This window comes from Podarcis tiliguerta (genome assembly GCF_965153285.1).
Source record: "Podarcis tiliguerta genome assembly, chromosome: 16".
In the NCBI taxonomy this organism is placed as follows: domain Eukaryota; kingdom Metazoa; phylum Chordata; class Lepidosauria; order Squamata; family Lacertidae; genus Podarcis; species Podarcis tiliguerta.
This window is the reverse complement of record NC_139549.1, coordinates 8506912-8524130: the sequence shown is the minus strand read 5'-3', so window position 1 is coordinate 8524130 and position 17219 is coordinate 8506912. Positions and strand designations below refer to the sequence as shown.

At 48.7% G+C, this 17219-nt stretch overlaps 1 protein-coding gene across 6 annotated transcripts; it reads right to left on the bottom strand.

Moving 5' to 3' along the window:
- Positions 1 to 484: 484 nt before the first annotated feature.
- S100A5 (S100 calcium binding protein A5) lies at positions 485 to 14254 on the bottom strand. Of its 6 annotated transcripts, none has more exons than XM_083416881.1 (3): positions 14111 to 14254; positions 2538 to 2695; positions 485 to 720 (listed from the first exon to the last, which is right to left on the bottom strand). In XM_083416881.1, exons 2-3 carry the CDS (start codon positions 2679 to 2681, stop codon positions 577 to 579), a joined length of 288 nt encoding a protein of 95 aa, XP_083273007.1. In that variant the 5' UTR covers positions 2682 to 2695; positions 14111 to 14254; the 3' UTR covers positions 485 to 576. The 6 variants fall into 6 exon arrangements, with proteins under 6 accessions (XP_083273007.1, XP_083273006.1, XP_083273008.1 ...); XM_083416880.1 differs by lacking the exon at positions 14111 to 14254 and adding an exon at positions 11744 to 11848; XM_083416882.1 differs by lacking the exon at positions 14111 to 14254 and adding an exon at positions 6828 to 6946.
- Positions 14255 to 17219: the final 2965 nt, after the last annotated feature.

Sequence of the window (17219 nt, the reverse complement as noted above, 5' to 3'; positions counted from 1 at the left end):
GTCCAGTCGTGGCCGACTCTGGGGTTGCGACGCTCATCTCACTTTATTGGCCGAGGGAGCCGGCGTACAGCTTCCGGGTCATGTGGCCAGCATGACTAAGCCACTTCTGGCGAACCAGAGCAGCGCACGGAAACACCGTTTACCTTCCCGCCGGGGTGGTACCTATTTATCTACTTGCGCTTTGACGTGCTTTTGAACTGCTAGGTTGGCAGGAGCAGGGACCGAGCAACGGGAGCTCAGCCCGTCGCGGGGATTCAAACCGCCGACCTTCTGATCGGCAAGCCCTAGGCTCTGTGGTTTAATCCACAGTGCCACCGGTGTCCACAGCGCCACCAAGCTGGCATCATCAATGGTCAGGGGTGATGGGAGTTGGAGTCCAACTACATCTGGAGGGCCACAAGTTGTAGCCTCCGGACTTCTCCAAGGGATCCATGTTCCATGTGGCTACGAACAATCAACACTCAGGACTAAATGGTTGAACCAGTTTCTGGAGGTCGAGACCTTTATTTAAAGTTGCCACATGGGCTCTGGGTGACGCAGGGCACCGACTGCTGGAGATTTACCCCACCCTCTCCCTTATTTGGAATCCTGCTGGAAGAAATCGTTGTAGGTCATGCAGAGGGCCGTCAAGAAGCCCGTGTACTCCTTGAAGTCAATCTCATCATCCTTGTTCTTGTCCAGGGTCCCCATCAGCTTGTCAATTCCGCCTGCCTTCATCTTCTGCGAGGGAAAGGGGGGCACAGGAAAGAGAGAGGGGAGAGATTGGGGTACATATCTGATTATGGGGGGCACTGAACCCCCCTCACAAATTTAACTCTCTTTCAAAACTTACGGGTTGCATCCAACCAAGGCCGTATTCACGTGATACATTTAAAGCTCTCCAATACTTTAAATGGGATGTGGGTGGCGCTGTGGGTTAAACCGCAGAGCCTAGGACTTGCCGATCAGAAGGTCGGTGGTTCGAATCCCCGCGACGGGGTGAGCTCCCATTGCTCGGTCCCTGCTCCTGCCAACCTAGCAGTTCAAAAGCACGTCAAAGTGCAAGTAGATAAATAGGTACTGCTCTGGCGGGAAGGTAAACGGAGTTTCCGTGCGCTGCTCTGGTTCTGCAGAAGTGGCATAGACATGCTGGCCACATGACCCGGAAGCTGTACGCCGGCTCCCTTGGCCAGTAAAGTGAGATGAGCGCCGCAACCCCAGAGTCGTCTGCGACTGGACCTAATGGTCAGGGGTCCCTTTACCTTTAATACTTTAAATTATCATGACTTCCTGCAAAGAATTATGTGAGCTGTAGTTTGTTAAGGGTGCTGAGAGTTGTTATGAGACGCCGGCTATTTCCCGCTACAGAGTGACACTTCCAAGAGTTCCTGGGAAGCAGGATTGGTTGTTAAACCACTTTGGAAGTTGTAGGGGAATTGGGGCTTCCTAACAACTCTTGGTGCCTTTAACAAACCGCAGCTCCCAGAATTATTTGGGGGAAGCCATGACTGTTTAAAGAGGCATCATAGTGCTTTAAATATATGGCGTGAATAGGGCCTAAGCTGTACTCAGAGTTAGATCCATTGCCATTTACTGAACTATATTACATCATGCTCATTCATTTTAATGGGTTTACTTTAAGACTGAGATGGGATATTGCCCTGAAAGAAGAAAGGAAGGATTATTGAGATATTTGTAGAAGAAATTTGGAAGAAATTCTTCCAATTTTTCTTATTTTTTCTTTTTTCTTTTCTTCCTTTTTTCTTTTTTGTTCTTTTTTTATATATGTGTGCTTATGTGAAAAATATATGTACGTACAGTGGTACCTCGGGTTAAGTACTTACTTTGTCCCGGAGGTCCGTTCTTAACCTGAAACTGTTCCTAACGTGAAGCACCACTTTAGCCAATGGGGCCTCCTGCTGCTGCTGCGCCGCTGGAGCACAATTTCTGTTCTTATCCTGAAGCAAAGTTCTTAACCCGAGGTACTATTTCTGGGTTAACAGAGTCTGTAACCTGAAGCGTATGTAACCTGAAGCGTATGTAACCTGAAGCGTATGTAACCCGAGGTACCATTGTATTTGTATGTATTTTGCCTGTGTTTTGTAATAATTATGTTAAATAAAGTTTAAACTTTTTTTAAAAAGGAAAGTCAGTCACTTGGAAGGAAACTAAGGCATAAAGTGAATAAGGGAAAGATGGGGAAAGGAAGGAAAAATTTATCCAAACTCCAAACTCCCCACTGTTTATCCCATGCGCAAGCCCCACATTTTGACTTGCTGCACCTCCTGTGTGTATCAAGGATGTGTATCAAGGTCAGCCCCTCGCCACTGACTGTCCGCGGCTCTCCAGGGTTTCAAACTGGGAGTCTTTCCCAGTCCTACCAGGAGATGCCAGGACTCGAACCCAGGACCTTCTGCATGCAAGGCAGATGCTCTGCCACTCAGCCGTGGTCCTGATGGAAGATGCTCATCCTGAAGGTGGACCGCTGGTTTCCCCAACCTCACGTTGTGTTTTGGGGCCACTATCCCCCCCCTCACCCGATCCGCTGGGGCACTGACCTCCCCAAGTGCCAACTCCTTCTTCACCAGCTCCTTCAGCTCTCCCTTGCTGAGAGTGAACTTATCCCCTTCTTTCCCTGAATATTTGTGGAAGGTGTACACAAGCGTCGCCAGGGCTTTCTCCAGGGGCGTCTCCATGTCCATCGGCCAGGCAGGGTCTGAAAAGGAGAAAACGGGGAAGTGAACTGTATGGCGGGATTTGTCCATTAAATTTATATCCTGCCCTTCCTCCTGAAGGAGCACACAGTTAAGAACATACAAAGAGCCTGATCCAGACCCTCCAAGTGTCCCTATTTTCCAGGGATGGTCCTGGATTTACAGAAGCTATCCCTGTTTCTAATTTGATCTCCCAATGTCCTTTCCCCCCGTAAAGGTAAAGGGACCCCTGACCGTTAGGTCCAGTTGTGGCCGACTCTGGGGTTGCAGCGTTCATCTCGCTTTATTGGCCGAGGGAGCCGGCGTACAGCTTCCGGGTCATGTGGCCAGCATGGCTAAGCCGCTTCTGGCGAACCAGAGCAGCGCACAGAAACGCCGTTTACCTTCCCGCCGGACTGGTACCTATTTATCTACTTGCACTTTGAGGTGCTTTTGAACTGCTAGGTTGACAGAAGCAGGGACCGAGCAACGGGAGCCCACCCCGTCGCGGGGATTTGAACTGCCGACCTTCTGATCGGCAAGTCCTAGGCGCTGTGGTTTAACCCACAGCACCATCCACATCCCTGCTTTTCCTTACAACATCCCTATTTTTACCAGAGAAATGTTGGAGGCCAAGCCAGGAACGGGAGAAGGGCCCTTGGTTTCTTGATTTCAACCTGTGGGGCAGCTCAGGCCATAAAGCCTTTGATTATACAGCATTCGCCCTGGGTGCAAGCTTGGGAAGCTATCCTGCAAAGCAGAAATTATACATAAAAAGAGATCTTGCAAGCAAGCGCACATTAGAAGCAGCAGCGAACAACTCTGCAATTAAGGAGGGTGGAAACAAGCTGATAAGAGCTCCATTAGCACAAGTAGGGATTTCCCTGGGAACGGCTGGCCAGCCCTGGGCGAACACACCCAGCACCAGCGTGTTCTCGACGCTTCCCACTCCCAGCACTTTAGATCTGCAGCTCGTAGCATTCGAGTTGGCAGGCGAGGCAGCCCTGATCATATGATGTAAAGGTAAAGGTAAAGGGACCCCTAACCGTTAGGTCCAGTCGTGGCCGACTCTGGGGTTGTGGCACTCATCTCGCTTTATTGGCCGAGGGAGCCGGCGTAAAGCTTCCAGGTCATGTGGCCAGCATGACTAAGCCGCTTCTGGCGAACCAGAGCAGAGAACGGAAACGCTGTTTACCTTCCCGCTAGAGCTGTACCTATTTATCTACTTGTAGTGGTGTGCTTTCGAACTGCTAGGTTGGCAGGAGCAGGGACCGAGCCACGGGAGCTCACCCCATTGTGGGGATTCGAACTGCCGGCCTTCTGATCGGCAAGCCCTAGGCTCTGTGGTTTAACCCAAAGCGCCGCCAGCATCCCTTCCAATCACATGATGTACTCTGTTGTATATGCTAGGGGTGGGAAACCTGTGGCCCATGGGTCACATGTGACCCGCCAGGCCTCTCTATCTGGCCCACAAGACTCTCCCAAGACCACGCCCCTCATTGGGCCCTTATGTTTCGCACCTTGAGTATTTTTGCCTGCTGGGAATGTGCCCTTAAACTCTGCCCATGCCTTTTGCTTGTATGGATGCAGAACAGAGAGGGACATGTGAGCGTTTGTGTGTGTGTGGAAGTTAGCCGACTGTACAGTGGCAAATTTTTACATTTTGTTGGACGCAGAGGAATGGTGGGAGGCATCGACTGGAGGACCCCCAAGGGATGGAGATTCAGAGCCTGGAGAAGGCTGGTGGGATGACAATGCAAGTGGTCAGAGGGAGCAGAGGGTGAAGACTGGGAGCAGGAGGTATCGGAAGCTGAAGAGGTAACAGGGTTTAGTGAGCAGGAAGAATTTGTGGCAGATAGCAGTCCAGAAGCATAGGCAGAAGCAGAAACTGGATGTCAGGAGTGCGTGCAGGACTGGGGCTTTCCTAAGTTTGTTCTGAAGAGGCAAGGCGCGGCCGCACAGGTGAGGCCGATTGGTAACTCACAGCACCTGGTGGCAAGAGCCGGGAAGGGATATAAGGTCAGCATTTCCCTTTGGCTCTCGGCCACAGCAACACGTTCCCTGCCTTGCTACGTTTGGCTCCTTGAGTCCTTGCTTCCTGACCCTCAGACCCTTGGCTTCTTGACTCCCAGCTCTCTGACCCTTGGCTTCCTGACTGCTGGCTTCTGGACTCTCATTCCTGCTCCCACCCTGCCGCCTTGCCCCTGGTCCTGCCGTCCTCCACCAGGACTTTGACCGCCTGTAAACCGCCTGTGACACTGGAGAAGGAAGGCCAAGAGGCAGAGATGAGTCAGGCTAGTCTCCTGCTGCAACAAACTCTCCTCTCCTCTGGTCTCCCAGAACCAGAAGAGGCATGAAAAGGGTGGAGAAGAAGTTAGCTTTGCGCAGGCACAGTCTCAGGTTGCTTGGGGGAAACCTGAAAAAGGAGGAGGCTTAGGGCAGCTGTGGGAAGGAGGGGGCCTTCAGTCTCTGCAACTGCCTACCAAAGAAGAATTGCTGTGCTTACTAGGCCTGGTACTCTTTAGCAGATCCGGTTTCCTCGAATAAAGAGTTACCTTCACTTACTCTGTGTGATTTATTGCTAGCTCGCCCTTGTGACATTTGTTGCCCCGCCCACCACTGGCCTGTGGCCCCCAAAATGTTTCCCAGAAGGGAATGTGGCTCTTGGGCCATATCCTTGAACTCTGATAACACCACTGGCTTCCCTGGATGGAGAATAGGGAGAGGGATTTGTGAATGAGCGTAGAAACTAGCTTACTGCCCAAAGCGAAAATTTACACCCATCACTCTGCCCACTTTTGACACCCACCCACCATTGGCATGTGGCCCCTGGGAGGTTGCTCAAAAGGGAAGGTGGCCCTTAGGCTGAAATAGGATCCCCAAGCCTGAACCCGGATCCTTACGCAGCCAGAATGGCATCCCTCAGTAATGAGGCGGATATATCAGCAAGCTTGGAGGGAGAGAGAAAGGAACCGAGCAGAGCCAAATAAGGGCTGAGCATGCCCAATGGCTGCAGAATGTTGGGGCTGGCTGTAGCAGAATGGAGTTGTTTGGAAAGGGTGTGGCTGGCAGCCTGAACAGAAGCACTTTCCCCTGAAGCATTTATTGTAGTGGATATATATATATGCATTCACCTCTCCCTCTATGGATTAGCCTCTCCCCTCTCCGGCAGTTTCCTCCATTCATTAACCTTTACAACAAATTAACTAATAGCTTCTGGAAATCTCGGCGGATCCAAAGGGCAGATTTCCTTCGCTAATCACCTCAAAACTGTGGATGTTGCCGCTTTTGGGAGCCACCCACACGCATGAGGGAGAGAGCAGCGGACCCCGAGGGAACCCCAGTGTTTACGGAAATTACAAATAAATGAATGAACATGTTTGGGGGAAATAAAACCGATGGGGAAGGGATGCTGAAACATCTGAGTCAGTGCTGATCATACTCAACTTAACCCGAGGTAATACTGTAATAATAATAATAATAATAATAATAATAAAAATTTATTATTTATACCCCGCCCATTTGGCTGGATTTCCCCAGCCACTCTGGGCGGCTTCCCACACAATATTAAAATACAATAACCTATTAAACATTAAAAGCTTCCCTAAACAGGGCTGCCTTCCTATGCCTTCTAAAAGTCTGGTAGTTGTTTTCCTCTTTGACATCTGGTGGGAGGGCGTTCCACAGGGCAGGCGCCACTACCGAGAAGGCCCTCTGCGTGGTTCCCTGTAACTTGGCTTCTCACAGCAAGGGAGCCATCGGAAGGCCCTCGGCGCTGGACCTCAGTGTCCGGGCAGAATGATGGGGGTGGAGACGCTCCTTCAGGTATACTGGGCCGAGGCCAGTATGTTCTTCATAAGCAGATGCTTGTGAAATATTTGCTGGGGTGCTTTGTCCCTAAACTACACCCCACCTGCCGGTTTGGTGGGCCACAGATTCTACAGCTCTAAGCATCGGCACATGATGCTCGGTGCATCAGCTGGCAAAGTTTCCCACCTGTTCCCATGGCCTCCCTGGCATCGATCTCCGCTGCCAAGCCTTCGCTTCATCAGCCAAGAGGAACAACGAATCACATAAACTCTAAAACAAACACAATTTTGAAACGGCTGCTTTGTGGTTAACCAGGCATTGAAGCCACCAGAGGGCCGAACCCACCTGTGAATCAGGCAGCTTGAATTCAAATCCAGTTAGCTGTGACCAAGGTGGGGCTGGGTTCCTGTTCAAGGTGATGCAACCGTCCGCATGAGCTCATGCTAGCAAATAGATCCGAGAATGGTGTGCTAAAGATTAAGGTTGTCAGCATCCAGACTCGGGGTGTGTGTGTGTGTGTGTGTGTGTGTGTGTGTGTGTGGTGTTCCTGCGCCTTTTAAGGCAGGGGGTGCCAACCTTTTGGGGCCTATTTTAATTTTTAATTATTACTTTATTCAAAGAATAACAAATAGAAATATCTGTTATCTCCCACAAACTTGGAAAGTAAGCTGGAGTCCATGTAGATATTTTGATTAGTGACAGTGTTTTCCTTCTGTGGCTTGTAGCCCCAAGTGTGTTTTATAAGTTGGTCTCCGACCGTAATAAATTATCTATCTATCTATCTATCTATCTATCTAGTGACGGTGCACATTTGGATTCTGGAAAGAGTGATGTGAGTGCCACCAATTCTGGTCACTACTTCCCCCTCCCAACATTTCTCCAATGAAAATAGGATGTCCTATTCTGTTGTTGTTGCTGCTGTTGTTGTTTATACCCTGCCTATCTGTCTGGGTTGCGCCAACCACTGTGGGCAGCTTCCAACGTATATAAAAAAATAATAAAACATCAAACTTAAAAAAAAAACAACTTCCCTGTACAGAGCTGCCTTCAGATGTCTTCTAAAGGTTGTATAGTTACCATATTTTTCGCTCTATAAGACGCACCAGACGCACCTAGTTTTTGGAGGAGGAAAACAAGAAAAAAAATATTCTGAATCTCAGAAGCCAGAACAGCAAGAGGGATCGCTGTGCAGTGAAAGCAGCAATCCCTCTTGCTGTTCTGGCTTCTGGGATAGCTGCGCAGCCTGCATTCGCTCCATAAGATGCACACACATTTCCCCTTACTTTTTAGGAGGGAAAAAGTGAGTCTTATAGAGCAAAAAATACGGTACCTATCTCCTTGGCTCGCATAACTCCATACCCTCCTACATTTCTCCGATGAAAATAGGGACGTCCTAAGGAAAAGTGAGACATTCTGAGATCGGATCAGAAACCGGGGCGGCTTCTGTAATTCGGGGACTGTGGACCCTGGGAAATACCGTATTTTTCGCACCATAGGACGCACCGGACAATAGGACGCACTTTGTTTTAGAGGGGGGAGAACAAGAAAAAAAAAATTCTCCCCCTCTCTACCCAGCGCCCCTTCAGCGAAGCGGCAGGAGGCGCTGCACAGAGAGGGGGAGAATTTTCCCCCTCTTGTTTTCCCGCTCTAAAACAAGGTGCCGTTTAAGGTGCGTTCAGGTGGCTACCTTGGAAGCCTGGAGAGCGAGAGGGGTTGGTGTGCACTGACCCCTCTCGCTCTCCAGGCTTCAGGTTCCTTTTGACCTGCTCCTTGGGGCTGGCGGGGGGAAGCCCACCACCAGCCCCAAAGAGCAGGTCAGGGAGCAGCGGAAAGGTGCAGTGGAGAGGCTCCTGCCATAGCTGCGCGTCACCTCTCCAGCCGGGAGAGGGTCGCGGGGCTATGGCGTCTTCGCTCCATAGGACGCACACACATTTCCCCTTCATTTTTGAAGGGGAAAAAGTGTGTCCTATAGAGTGAAAAATACGGTAGGGACACTTGGAGGGTCGAACATACCGTGAGACAGGAAGAGAGAAAGTACCCACAGAATGCACCCCTCACAGTTTCCAAAAGTAGGACTCAGCTGAATTAATCTTGAGTTCCCTAAGAAGCCTGAAGATCTGAAAGAGGAAGTGGAAGTGAAAGAGGAAACTTCGTCCTTTAGATTTCTAGAGACTTTTTGAGGGAAGAAAAGAATAGGAACTTCCCTCGCTGCCTCACTACCAAGGGAGGGGCTGAAAGGTATTATGGAGACCCTTGTTGTAAGAGTTACTGGGATTTGCACCCCGTACGGCATCACTCATCGCCAAGCTGACAGGCCTGTGGGTGATACAGCTGTATTTGAAGCTTAAAAACATGTCGGAGAAGGTATATGCGTACCCTATGGAAGTTAACTGGACAACAAAAAAGGATTTTACGCGCTCTCATGGTAGCCAAGAGGCTGATATTGATGAACTAGAAGACAATATATATCCTTTAATCAGTGGATCGATCATAATAACATTTGCAACCTATGAACAGACTGCTTACAGATGTAGACTGCTTGGATAAACACAGCAATATCTGGAACGAATGTATAGAACAGTGGTACCTTGGGTTACATACGCTTCAGGTTACATACACTTCAGGTTACAGACTCTGCTAACCCAGAAATAGTGCTTCAGGTTAAGAACTTTGCTTCAGGATAAGAACAGAAATCGGGCTCCGGCGGTGTGGCGGCAGCAGGAGGCCCCATTAGCTAAAGTGGTGCTTCAGGTTAAGAACAGTTTCAGGTTAAGTACGGACCTCTGGAACAAATTAAGTACTTAACCCCTGCTTGCAAGGATCGCTGCCCACTCCTCCCCTGACCGTGCCTTTTAGCAACAGTCCAGAAATGTCACCTGCAGACACTTCTCACCCCCCCATTACTTTATCTGCCCGCGGACTGTCTCGCCAGAGTGGTGCATGCTCTAGTTATCTCCCGCTTGGACTACTGCAATGCGCTCTACGTGGTGCTACCTTTGAAGGTGACCCGGAAACTACAACTAATCCAGAATGCGGCAGCTAGACTGGTGACTGGGGGCAGCAGCCGAGACCACATAACACCGGTCTTGAAAGACCTACATTGGCTCCCAATACGTTTCCGAGCACAATTCAAAGTGCTGGTGTTGACCTTTAAAGCCCTAAACGGCCTCGGCCCAGTATACCTGAAGGAGCGTCTCCACCCCCATCGTTCAGCCCAGATGCTGAGATCCAGCGCCAAGGGCCTTCTGGCAGTTCCCTCATTGTGAGAAGCAAAGCTACACGGAACCAGGCAGAGGGCCTTCTCGGTAGTGGCGCCCACCCTGTGGAACACCCTCCCTTCAGATGTGAAGGAAATAAGCAGATATCCTATCTTTAAAAGGCATCTGAAGGCAGCCCTGTTCAGGGAAGTTTTTAATATTTAACGCTGTACTGTTTTTAACACTTGATTGGGAGCCGCCCAGAGTGGCTGGGGAAACTCAGCCAGATGGGCGGGGTATAAATAATAAAGATGATGATGATGATGATGATTATCTCTGTGTCAGGCTCTGTGCCTGTTCACATGTTCATTCTGCTCTTCAGAGGCACAGGAGGCAGAGAGGAAATTTGGCAACAGCGGCCTCTGGAATCTAGGACTGTTACGCCAAGCGGCCCCAGACGAGTTAGTGAGCTCTTTCCAAAAGGTCAAGAAACAGGAGCCCAGTTTCCTTCTGGAGTCCATCTCCCCAAACCCGAAGGCGAATGAAGGATCTGGATTGATTTAGCTGGACTCTGACTCACAAAGAGATGTTGTAACGTGGAAAAGGCGTTGGCTGGCCTAGCGATTGCAGGCTGGGGGTTTGCCAGCTTCTGATAGCCACGGGCAAAATCCAGAGCTCAACATTTTAACATGCAGGGTTGTGTGGGTGTGAGACCTCTGAGCAGCTCATGTGTCTTGCACATCTGGAATCTGCGTGGACATCTGGAGAGAAAAAGCCTCCTCTTCTTCCAGAAAGGGCTTGCTCCCAGCCAGAAATAAGGGGAGAAGGCTGTGATTCCCTGGCAGAGGACCTGCTTTGAGCGCAGAAGGCTCCCAGTTTGATCCCTGCCATCTCCAGTTCCGGCTGGGAAAAGAGGGCTGGTTGGCTGGGGGCAGTGCCGGATTTACGTATAAGCTAAACAGGCTATAGCTTAGGGCCCCACTCTCCTGGGCGCCCCCCCAAAAAAATTAAATGGAAAAAACCCTGGATGTACATTTCCAAAATATAAGATATAAAATAAAACCTACATTCAGCAACTGTGTTATGTGTTGTGTGGGCTCCTGTGATGTAAGTAATGGGCCCTGCCTGCTAGCCTGCTCCCTAAAATATCACTGGTTTGCTCATTTCTATATCAATTACTTTGATAAAATACATATTTTGTTATGCGCAAATGGCTTTAGATACCTATTAGGTCCATAAATTACCGTATAGCATATATCCAACACAAAAAACAGCGACAATTTGTTGTTGACAAAGGACAGCTGGACATATAAAGGGCCCCATTACCTTCAGTAGCCGAGGGCCTCATGAAACCTAAATCAAACCTAGGTTTCCCAGGGTGATGGGTTACCGTTAGTGAGCACTCTTTGGGTTCGCTCAGCCAACCAGCTGCAAATCCACCTAACAGTTACCATGTCCAGCCCACATCTGACCAGCTTTTCCACAAGATTATCATGGGGGGGCTTTGTCAAAAGCCGTACTAAAATCAAGATACGATAATGTCCACAGCATTCCCCTGATCCACCAAGCTTGTAACTCTATCAAATATGAGATCCATCTAGCATGACTTGTTTTGGAGAAAACCGTGCTGAAGCCAGCGCAACCGAACCGGCCGTGATCCCCTAGATTTGCCTACTGCCTGGCCAGTATAGTGCCTGGCTCCAATCAAGTCTTGGTTGCGAGTTACTGCTATATTGCCTTTCAAGGATTAGCCCAGCATCCTGTTTCCAACAGAGGACATCCCGGAAGCCCCTAAAGCGAGGCCTGAAGGCAGCAGCCCTCCTTCCCTGCTGTTCATCCCCCAGAAGCAGGCATTCTGTGATAGACTGCCCTTGCACAAGGAGGCTCCGTTTGAGCTAGCATAACTAAAAGAGCCGCTGGGGGAAGGAGTTTGGGGAAGGCTGAGGCGGCGGCGGAAACGATCTAGAAAGCATCACAGAGAGGAAAAGCAAGCCAGTTGATAAGTACAGATGGATGTGAAATTAAGGATGCATAGCCGTTTAAAAGGAGCTAAAAGCAACTCACCGGATGAGAATGTGGACGGCAAGCTTGAGCGGTGAAGCCGGGAATTGGGTGTGGTATAGCATCTCCCTCTTATGCAGTTTCATGGGGGGTCCCCAGAGATTGAAGCTGGTAAAAGCAGGAACATGATCTCGTTGCCAGGATATGTCCTGAGAGACTGCTGGCATCCAGCCATCTTCTCCTCGGGTTGTGAACAACTCTTTTTCTTTTCTTTTTCCCCTTTTCCCGCTTTTAAATTAACTTTATTTACTGGGGCTTATTCATAGATCTTCAAAAATACATACCCATCAGAAAGCATATTTTTTACAATATACTAAGACAGCTACTTGGTCTAAAAAAAGAAGAAATTCAGAAAGAAGACAAGGCAAGAAATGGAGAGACCAGGAAAAAAGAGAAAGGGAGAGAAAAGGGGAAAGAAAGAAATAACTATGGAAAGATAGGTAAAGGTAAAGGGACCCCTGACGGTTAGGTCCAGTCATGGATGACTCTGGGGTTGCAGTGCTCATCTCGCTTTATTGGCCGAGGGAGCCGGCGTACAGCTTCCGGATCATGTGGCCAGCATGACTAAGCCGCTTCTGGCGAACGGTAAATAGGTACGCCGGAGCGGTACCTATTTATCTATTTGCACTTTGACGTGCTTTCATACTGCTAGGTTGGCAGGAGCAGGGACCGAGCAAAGGGAGCTCACCCCGTTGTGGGGATTCGAACCGCCGACCTTCGGATCGGCAAGTCCTAGGCTCTGTCGTTTAACCCACAGCACCACCTGCGTCCCATTAACAACTCTTGCTTGAGCCTAAATTAGGATTCTCTTGGCCTTATCAATGTTCTGCCTGAAGGTGGCCAGCTTTTAATTTTAGGAGGCCTCCTGCGCCTTTAATGCAGGGAGGGTTCAGTTTCCTTGGAATGAAAGCAAGAGAGAGGCAGGCAGAAAGAGGAAATAGCGGGTGGTTTCACCCAGTGGTGCAGACTACAAAGAAAACTTCTGTCGTGTCTTAAACATAAGCTGTTTTTTTTTCCTTTTTGTGGTGTGCTACTTTGTCATCCGTGAGGGTTGAGTCACGATAAATTCCGTTTGCCATCGAGGCATAGCTGTCAAGTGTCCCTTATTTGAAGGGACAGTCCTTTATTCTAGCGCCGTGTCCCGCTGCGGTCCCTTATTGATGGATGTCCCTTAAATGATGTCCCTTAAATTTCAAAGGAAGCAGCTCCTCTCCCTCCCTCCCTCCCTGCCGGCCAGGGAGGAGGGAGGCTCCAACTGTGTTGCTTGGCTGTGTTGCTCACCCAATAAGAAGTCTAAGAACGACTGGGGGGGTGGAGCTTGCATGCCTTGTGTGTGGCTAGTTAATGCAAGCTGAGGAGGTTTTTGAATGCTGGATGCCATTTTGTTGCACGTGCTGCTGCAAACTTTGCAGTGCAAAGCCAGGCCGGGGAGCCATCTTAAGTTGAGGCTGCATAGGCCTTGTGGTGCATGTGATTCAGATTCTATTCAGTTGAACCTCTGGTTACAAAGTTGGTTGGACAGTGTTCTCGAAGCTACCCAGCATGAGTTTGACCAGACTGCAGGAGGACAGGAAGACTGGAGTGCCTGGAACAGGTGAGGCTGCAGGCCCCTTATTTTGGCTGCTGGTCCCTTATTTTCAAGGCTGCTGGCCCCTTACTTTCAAATCTGTAAATTGACAGCTATGCATCGAGGTGCCACGAATGGAGAAGAACTACATGCTGCAATCGAGGGCCGCATTCCTTTCTGAGCAACATTTGGAGGGCCATAGGTCCCTCCCCCTCCAAAAAAATAAACCCCCCCCCACAGCTAACTTACAGCTGGTTCTCAGCTTCTCCTCTGCTCCGCCGATTTCAAAGCAGAAAGGGCGTTTATTCTTTGGGCGAAAGGCATAATTTGAAAGGCGTAATTATCTTGCAATGTTATTACCAACAGTTGAAAGAAAAATACACATTGGCAGCTGCAGCTGCCTGTTTGTGGGAAGGAGCAGGTTTTACGCTGCCTTGCCACCCGCCCCCCAGGCACATGTTCACACTAGGGACTAGAAACTTCCTCCCACCTGAGCCTTCAGAGATTACACTTCCCAATAATCCCGGGGCAGGAACTGTGAAGCACGACAAGTCTTGCACCCTGCATTATTATTATAATATGATTTCTTACATTCATGTACCACTTTTTCATCCAAGGAGCTCCAGGTTCCCCCCTCCCTCCTCATTTTATCCTCACAACAACCCTGTGAGGTAAATTAGGCCCAAAGCCACCCAGAGAGCTTCATGGCTGAGTGGGGATTCGAACCCAAGTCTCCCAGGTCCTAGCCCATGCCGGCTCTCAGTCACGCTCTCTTAAAAGCACATGTGGGGATCTGAACTCACAGCCTCTGGATCCCCAGCCACTGGCTCCCCCCCCCCCCCCGGAGTAACAGGCCCAATGGTCTTCCCGGCTGGGACAGTTGCCCCTGGCAACATCAGTCTGCCTCCCTTCTGTTTAGCCAGGTGTGGAAAACAGGATGCAGGGGACAGGTGGGGAATCTGTTGCTAAGCAACAAGAGGCCAGGGACCTCTCAGTGGGATGATGGGACTAGGAGAGATGCTGGAGTTCTGGCCATGTGTGTGTGTGTGTGTGTGTGTGTGTGTGTGTATCTTTTTTTCTTCTGAAGTTCAGCATGCCTGCCTTCGTCCTTAAAACCAGCAGAGAATGGAGCTGGTTTTCAGCTTTTTTCTTGGAGGCCGAACAATAAACCTCTTTGTGTACAAAATACACAGAGAGAGATCAGGAGAGAGAAGTAAGGGGAGGTAAGAGAGAAAAACCGGCCCTCTGGCCTTTCAGGGTGCGTCAGGGTTGGGTTTGGAAAGGGACCCTGCAAAGGCAATAACTTTGAATCCTTTGCAGTGGTACCTCGGGTTAAGTACTTAATTCGTTCAGTTCTTAACCTGAAACTGTTCTTAACCTGAAGCACCACTTTAGCTAATGGGGCCTCCTGCTGCCGCTGCACCTCCGGAGCACGATTTCTGTTCTCATCCTGAAGCAAAGTTCTTAATCCGAGGTACTATTTCTGGGTTAGCGGAGTCTGTAACCTGAAGCGTATGTAACCTGAAGCGTATGTAACCCGAGGTACCACTGTACTGGGAATTGAACGAGATCTACACCCAGTATAGGCCTGACCAGCCACTTTGTTCTACAGAACAGAGCTGTGCATTTAGTTCACTCCACACTTGCAAGGGTGGCAGGACCTAATCTCTGGAACTCCCTGCCCCTTGATATTAGCAGGCGCCTTCGCTGTTTCTGACGCCTGTCTAAAGACTGCATTGCTTTCAGCAGGTCTAACCAGACGTGTAATTTCGACCGGTAATTATATTTTATAATGTTTGTGTTTTCAGAGCTGGTGATTTTGCTTATCGTTGGATCCATTTTGGGTTAGCTTCCTCTTACTGTTAGCTAAGTTCAGTTGCCAGTTCCGGCAGCCAAGCCCTTCTGATATTCTTACGGAGCCTCCATATCCAGGCACAGTCTATCTCGTTCCCTAGTTCTTAGGGGCATTTTGGCCACTGTGAGAACAGGATGCTGGACTATGATGGGCCATTGTCCTGTTCAAGAACTGGGCTTTTCTGATGTTCTTAATTGTCTCCGCCAGTCCTTCTGGTACGCTGACATTCTCCCCAAGCCATATTGATAAGAATGACCAGAAACTGTTTTTATACGCAACAACAGCGGCGAGGCTATTGCAGGCCCAGGTGTAGAAACAGCAACAATTGCCAACAGTAGAAGAGTGGCAATACAAGGTTATGGAGTACGCAGAAATAGCCAAGCTGACAGCAAAAATTTGACATCAGGGTGATGAAACATATCAAAAAGAATGGGGAAAATTTATGTTATATATAGAGAAGATGATGTGAAATAGGGAAACCAGTAGAACTGAAATAAACCTCATAATGGGAAAATAGAAAGAAATTTATTGGACAAGAATATAAAAATGAATTAAAAATGAATTTTATGACCAAGGTTGAACAGTATTTCTAAATGAATATAGACAGACAACAAGAATTGTATATATAGAAAGATTTATTTGTTTACGGACATGGACAAAAATTGAAGAAGAATAACTATATACAAAATGGATAAAGACAATGCAATAAGCTAGAGACGGCACAAAAAAGCCGGAAGAAGGAAAGAGGGAAGTCAGCTCTTGAGAGCAAGAATAAATGTAAAATGTAATATAATATGTGCATGTATTGTTGTTTAGTCGTGTCCGACTCTTCGTGACCCCATGGACCAGAGCACACCAGGCACTCCTGTCTTCCACTGCCTCCCGCAGTTTGGTCAAACTCATGCTGGTCGCTTTGAGAACACTGTCCAACCATCTCGTCCTCTCTCCTCCCCTTCTCCTTGTGCCCTCCATCTTTCCCAACATCGGGGTCTTTTCCAGGGAGTCTTCTCTTCTCATGAGCTGGCCAAAGTATTGGAGCCTCAGCTTCAGCATCTGTCCTTCCAGTGAGCACTCAGGGCTGATTTCCTTCAGAATGGAGAGGTTTGATCTTCTTGCAGTCCATGGGACTCTCAAGAGTCTCCTCCAGCACCAAAATTCAAAAGCATCCATTCTTCGGCGATCAGCCTTCTTTATGGTCCAGCTCTCACTTCCATACATCACTGCTGGGAAAATCATAGCTTTTACTATACGGACCTTTGTTGGCAAGGTGATGTCTCTGCTTTTTAAGATGCTGTCTATGTGTGTGTATGTATAGTATGTAATTATAAAAAAAACCAATAAAGATCATCTTTTTAAAAGAAATACATTCTCCCTAAGCCACGCCAGCCACCCCTCCAGGCCCTGGACGCCAGTCACCCCACCACAAATACTTCTGTTTGACAAGAGAGCACCCTGAGCTGGTTGGGAATAAGCCCTGAGTGGCTCAGCAGAGTCCCGTCTGGGCTTGCAGGCCTGAGGGGAGCAGCGGTGGGGCAGGCGGGGAGCAGGGGTGGCTTGAGAACGCCTGTGCTCAGCAGAAACCTTTGCATCCCGTTGAAAATGCAGCCCTGGCAGTTTCATTCAAAGGCAAAACTCAGTGCTCAGTGTGAGCTCGACAGGGCTGGGGCTCAATTGGTAGCTGGAAAATCAGGCCACGCGACTGGAAGTTTCTACTCACTTTTAAAGCGAGAGAAGGTGGCTGCAGGGCTGGGGTGTATAGCCCTCTATTTATTTATTTTTTCAAAAAAAAAATTATTGGTTTTGCAAGTTTATAACATACAAAAAATAAAAAAATTAAAACAAGAAAAATAAAGAAAAAAGAACATACAAATAAACACTTAATCCTTCCAAAATCCAATTTAGTTTTCATTGTTAACTGACTTCCTCAACCCCCCCCCCACTGAATTCCATTGTATCCCCTTGTAACAGTTTTCCAATATCTTCTTTCTAACAAAATTTACTTTTTCAGATTACTTCCCATAGTTTCTCCCACAACGTTTTACAATTTAGGCATATTC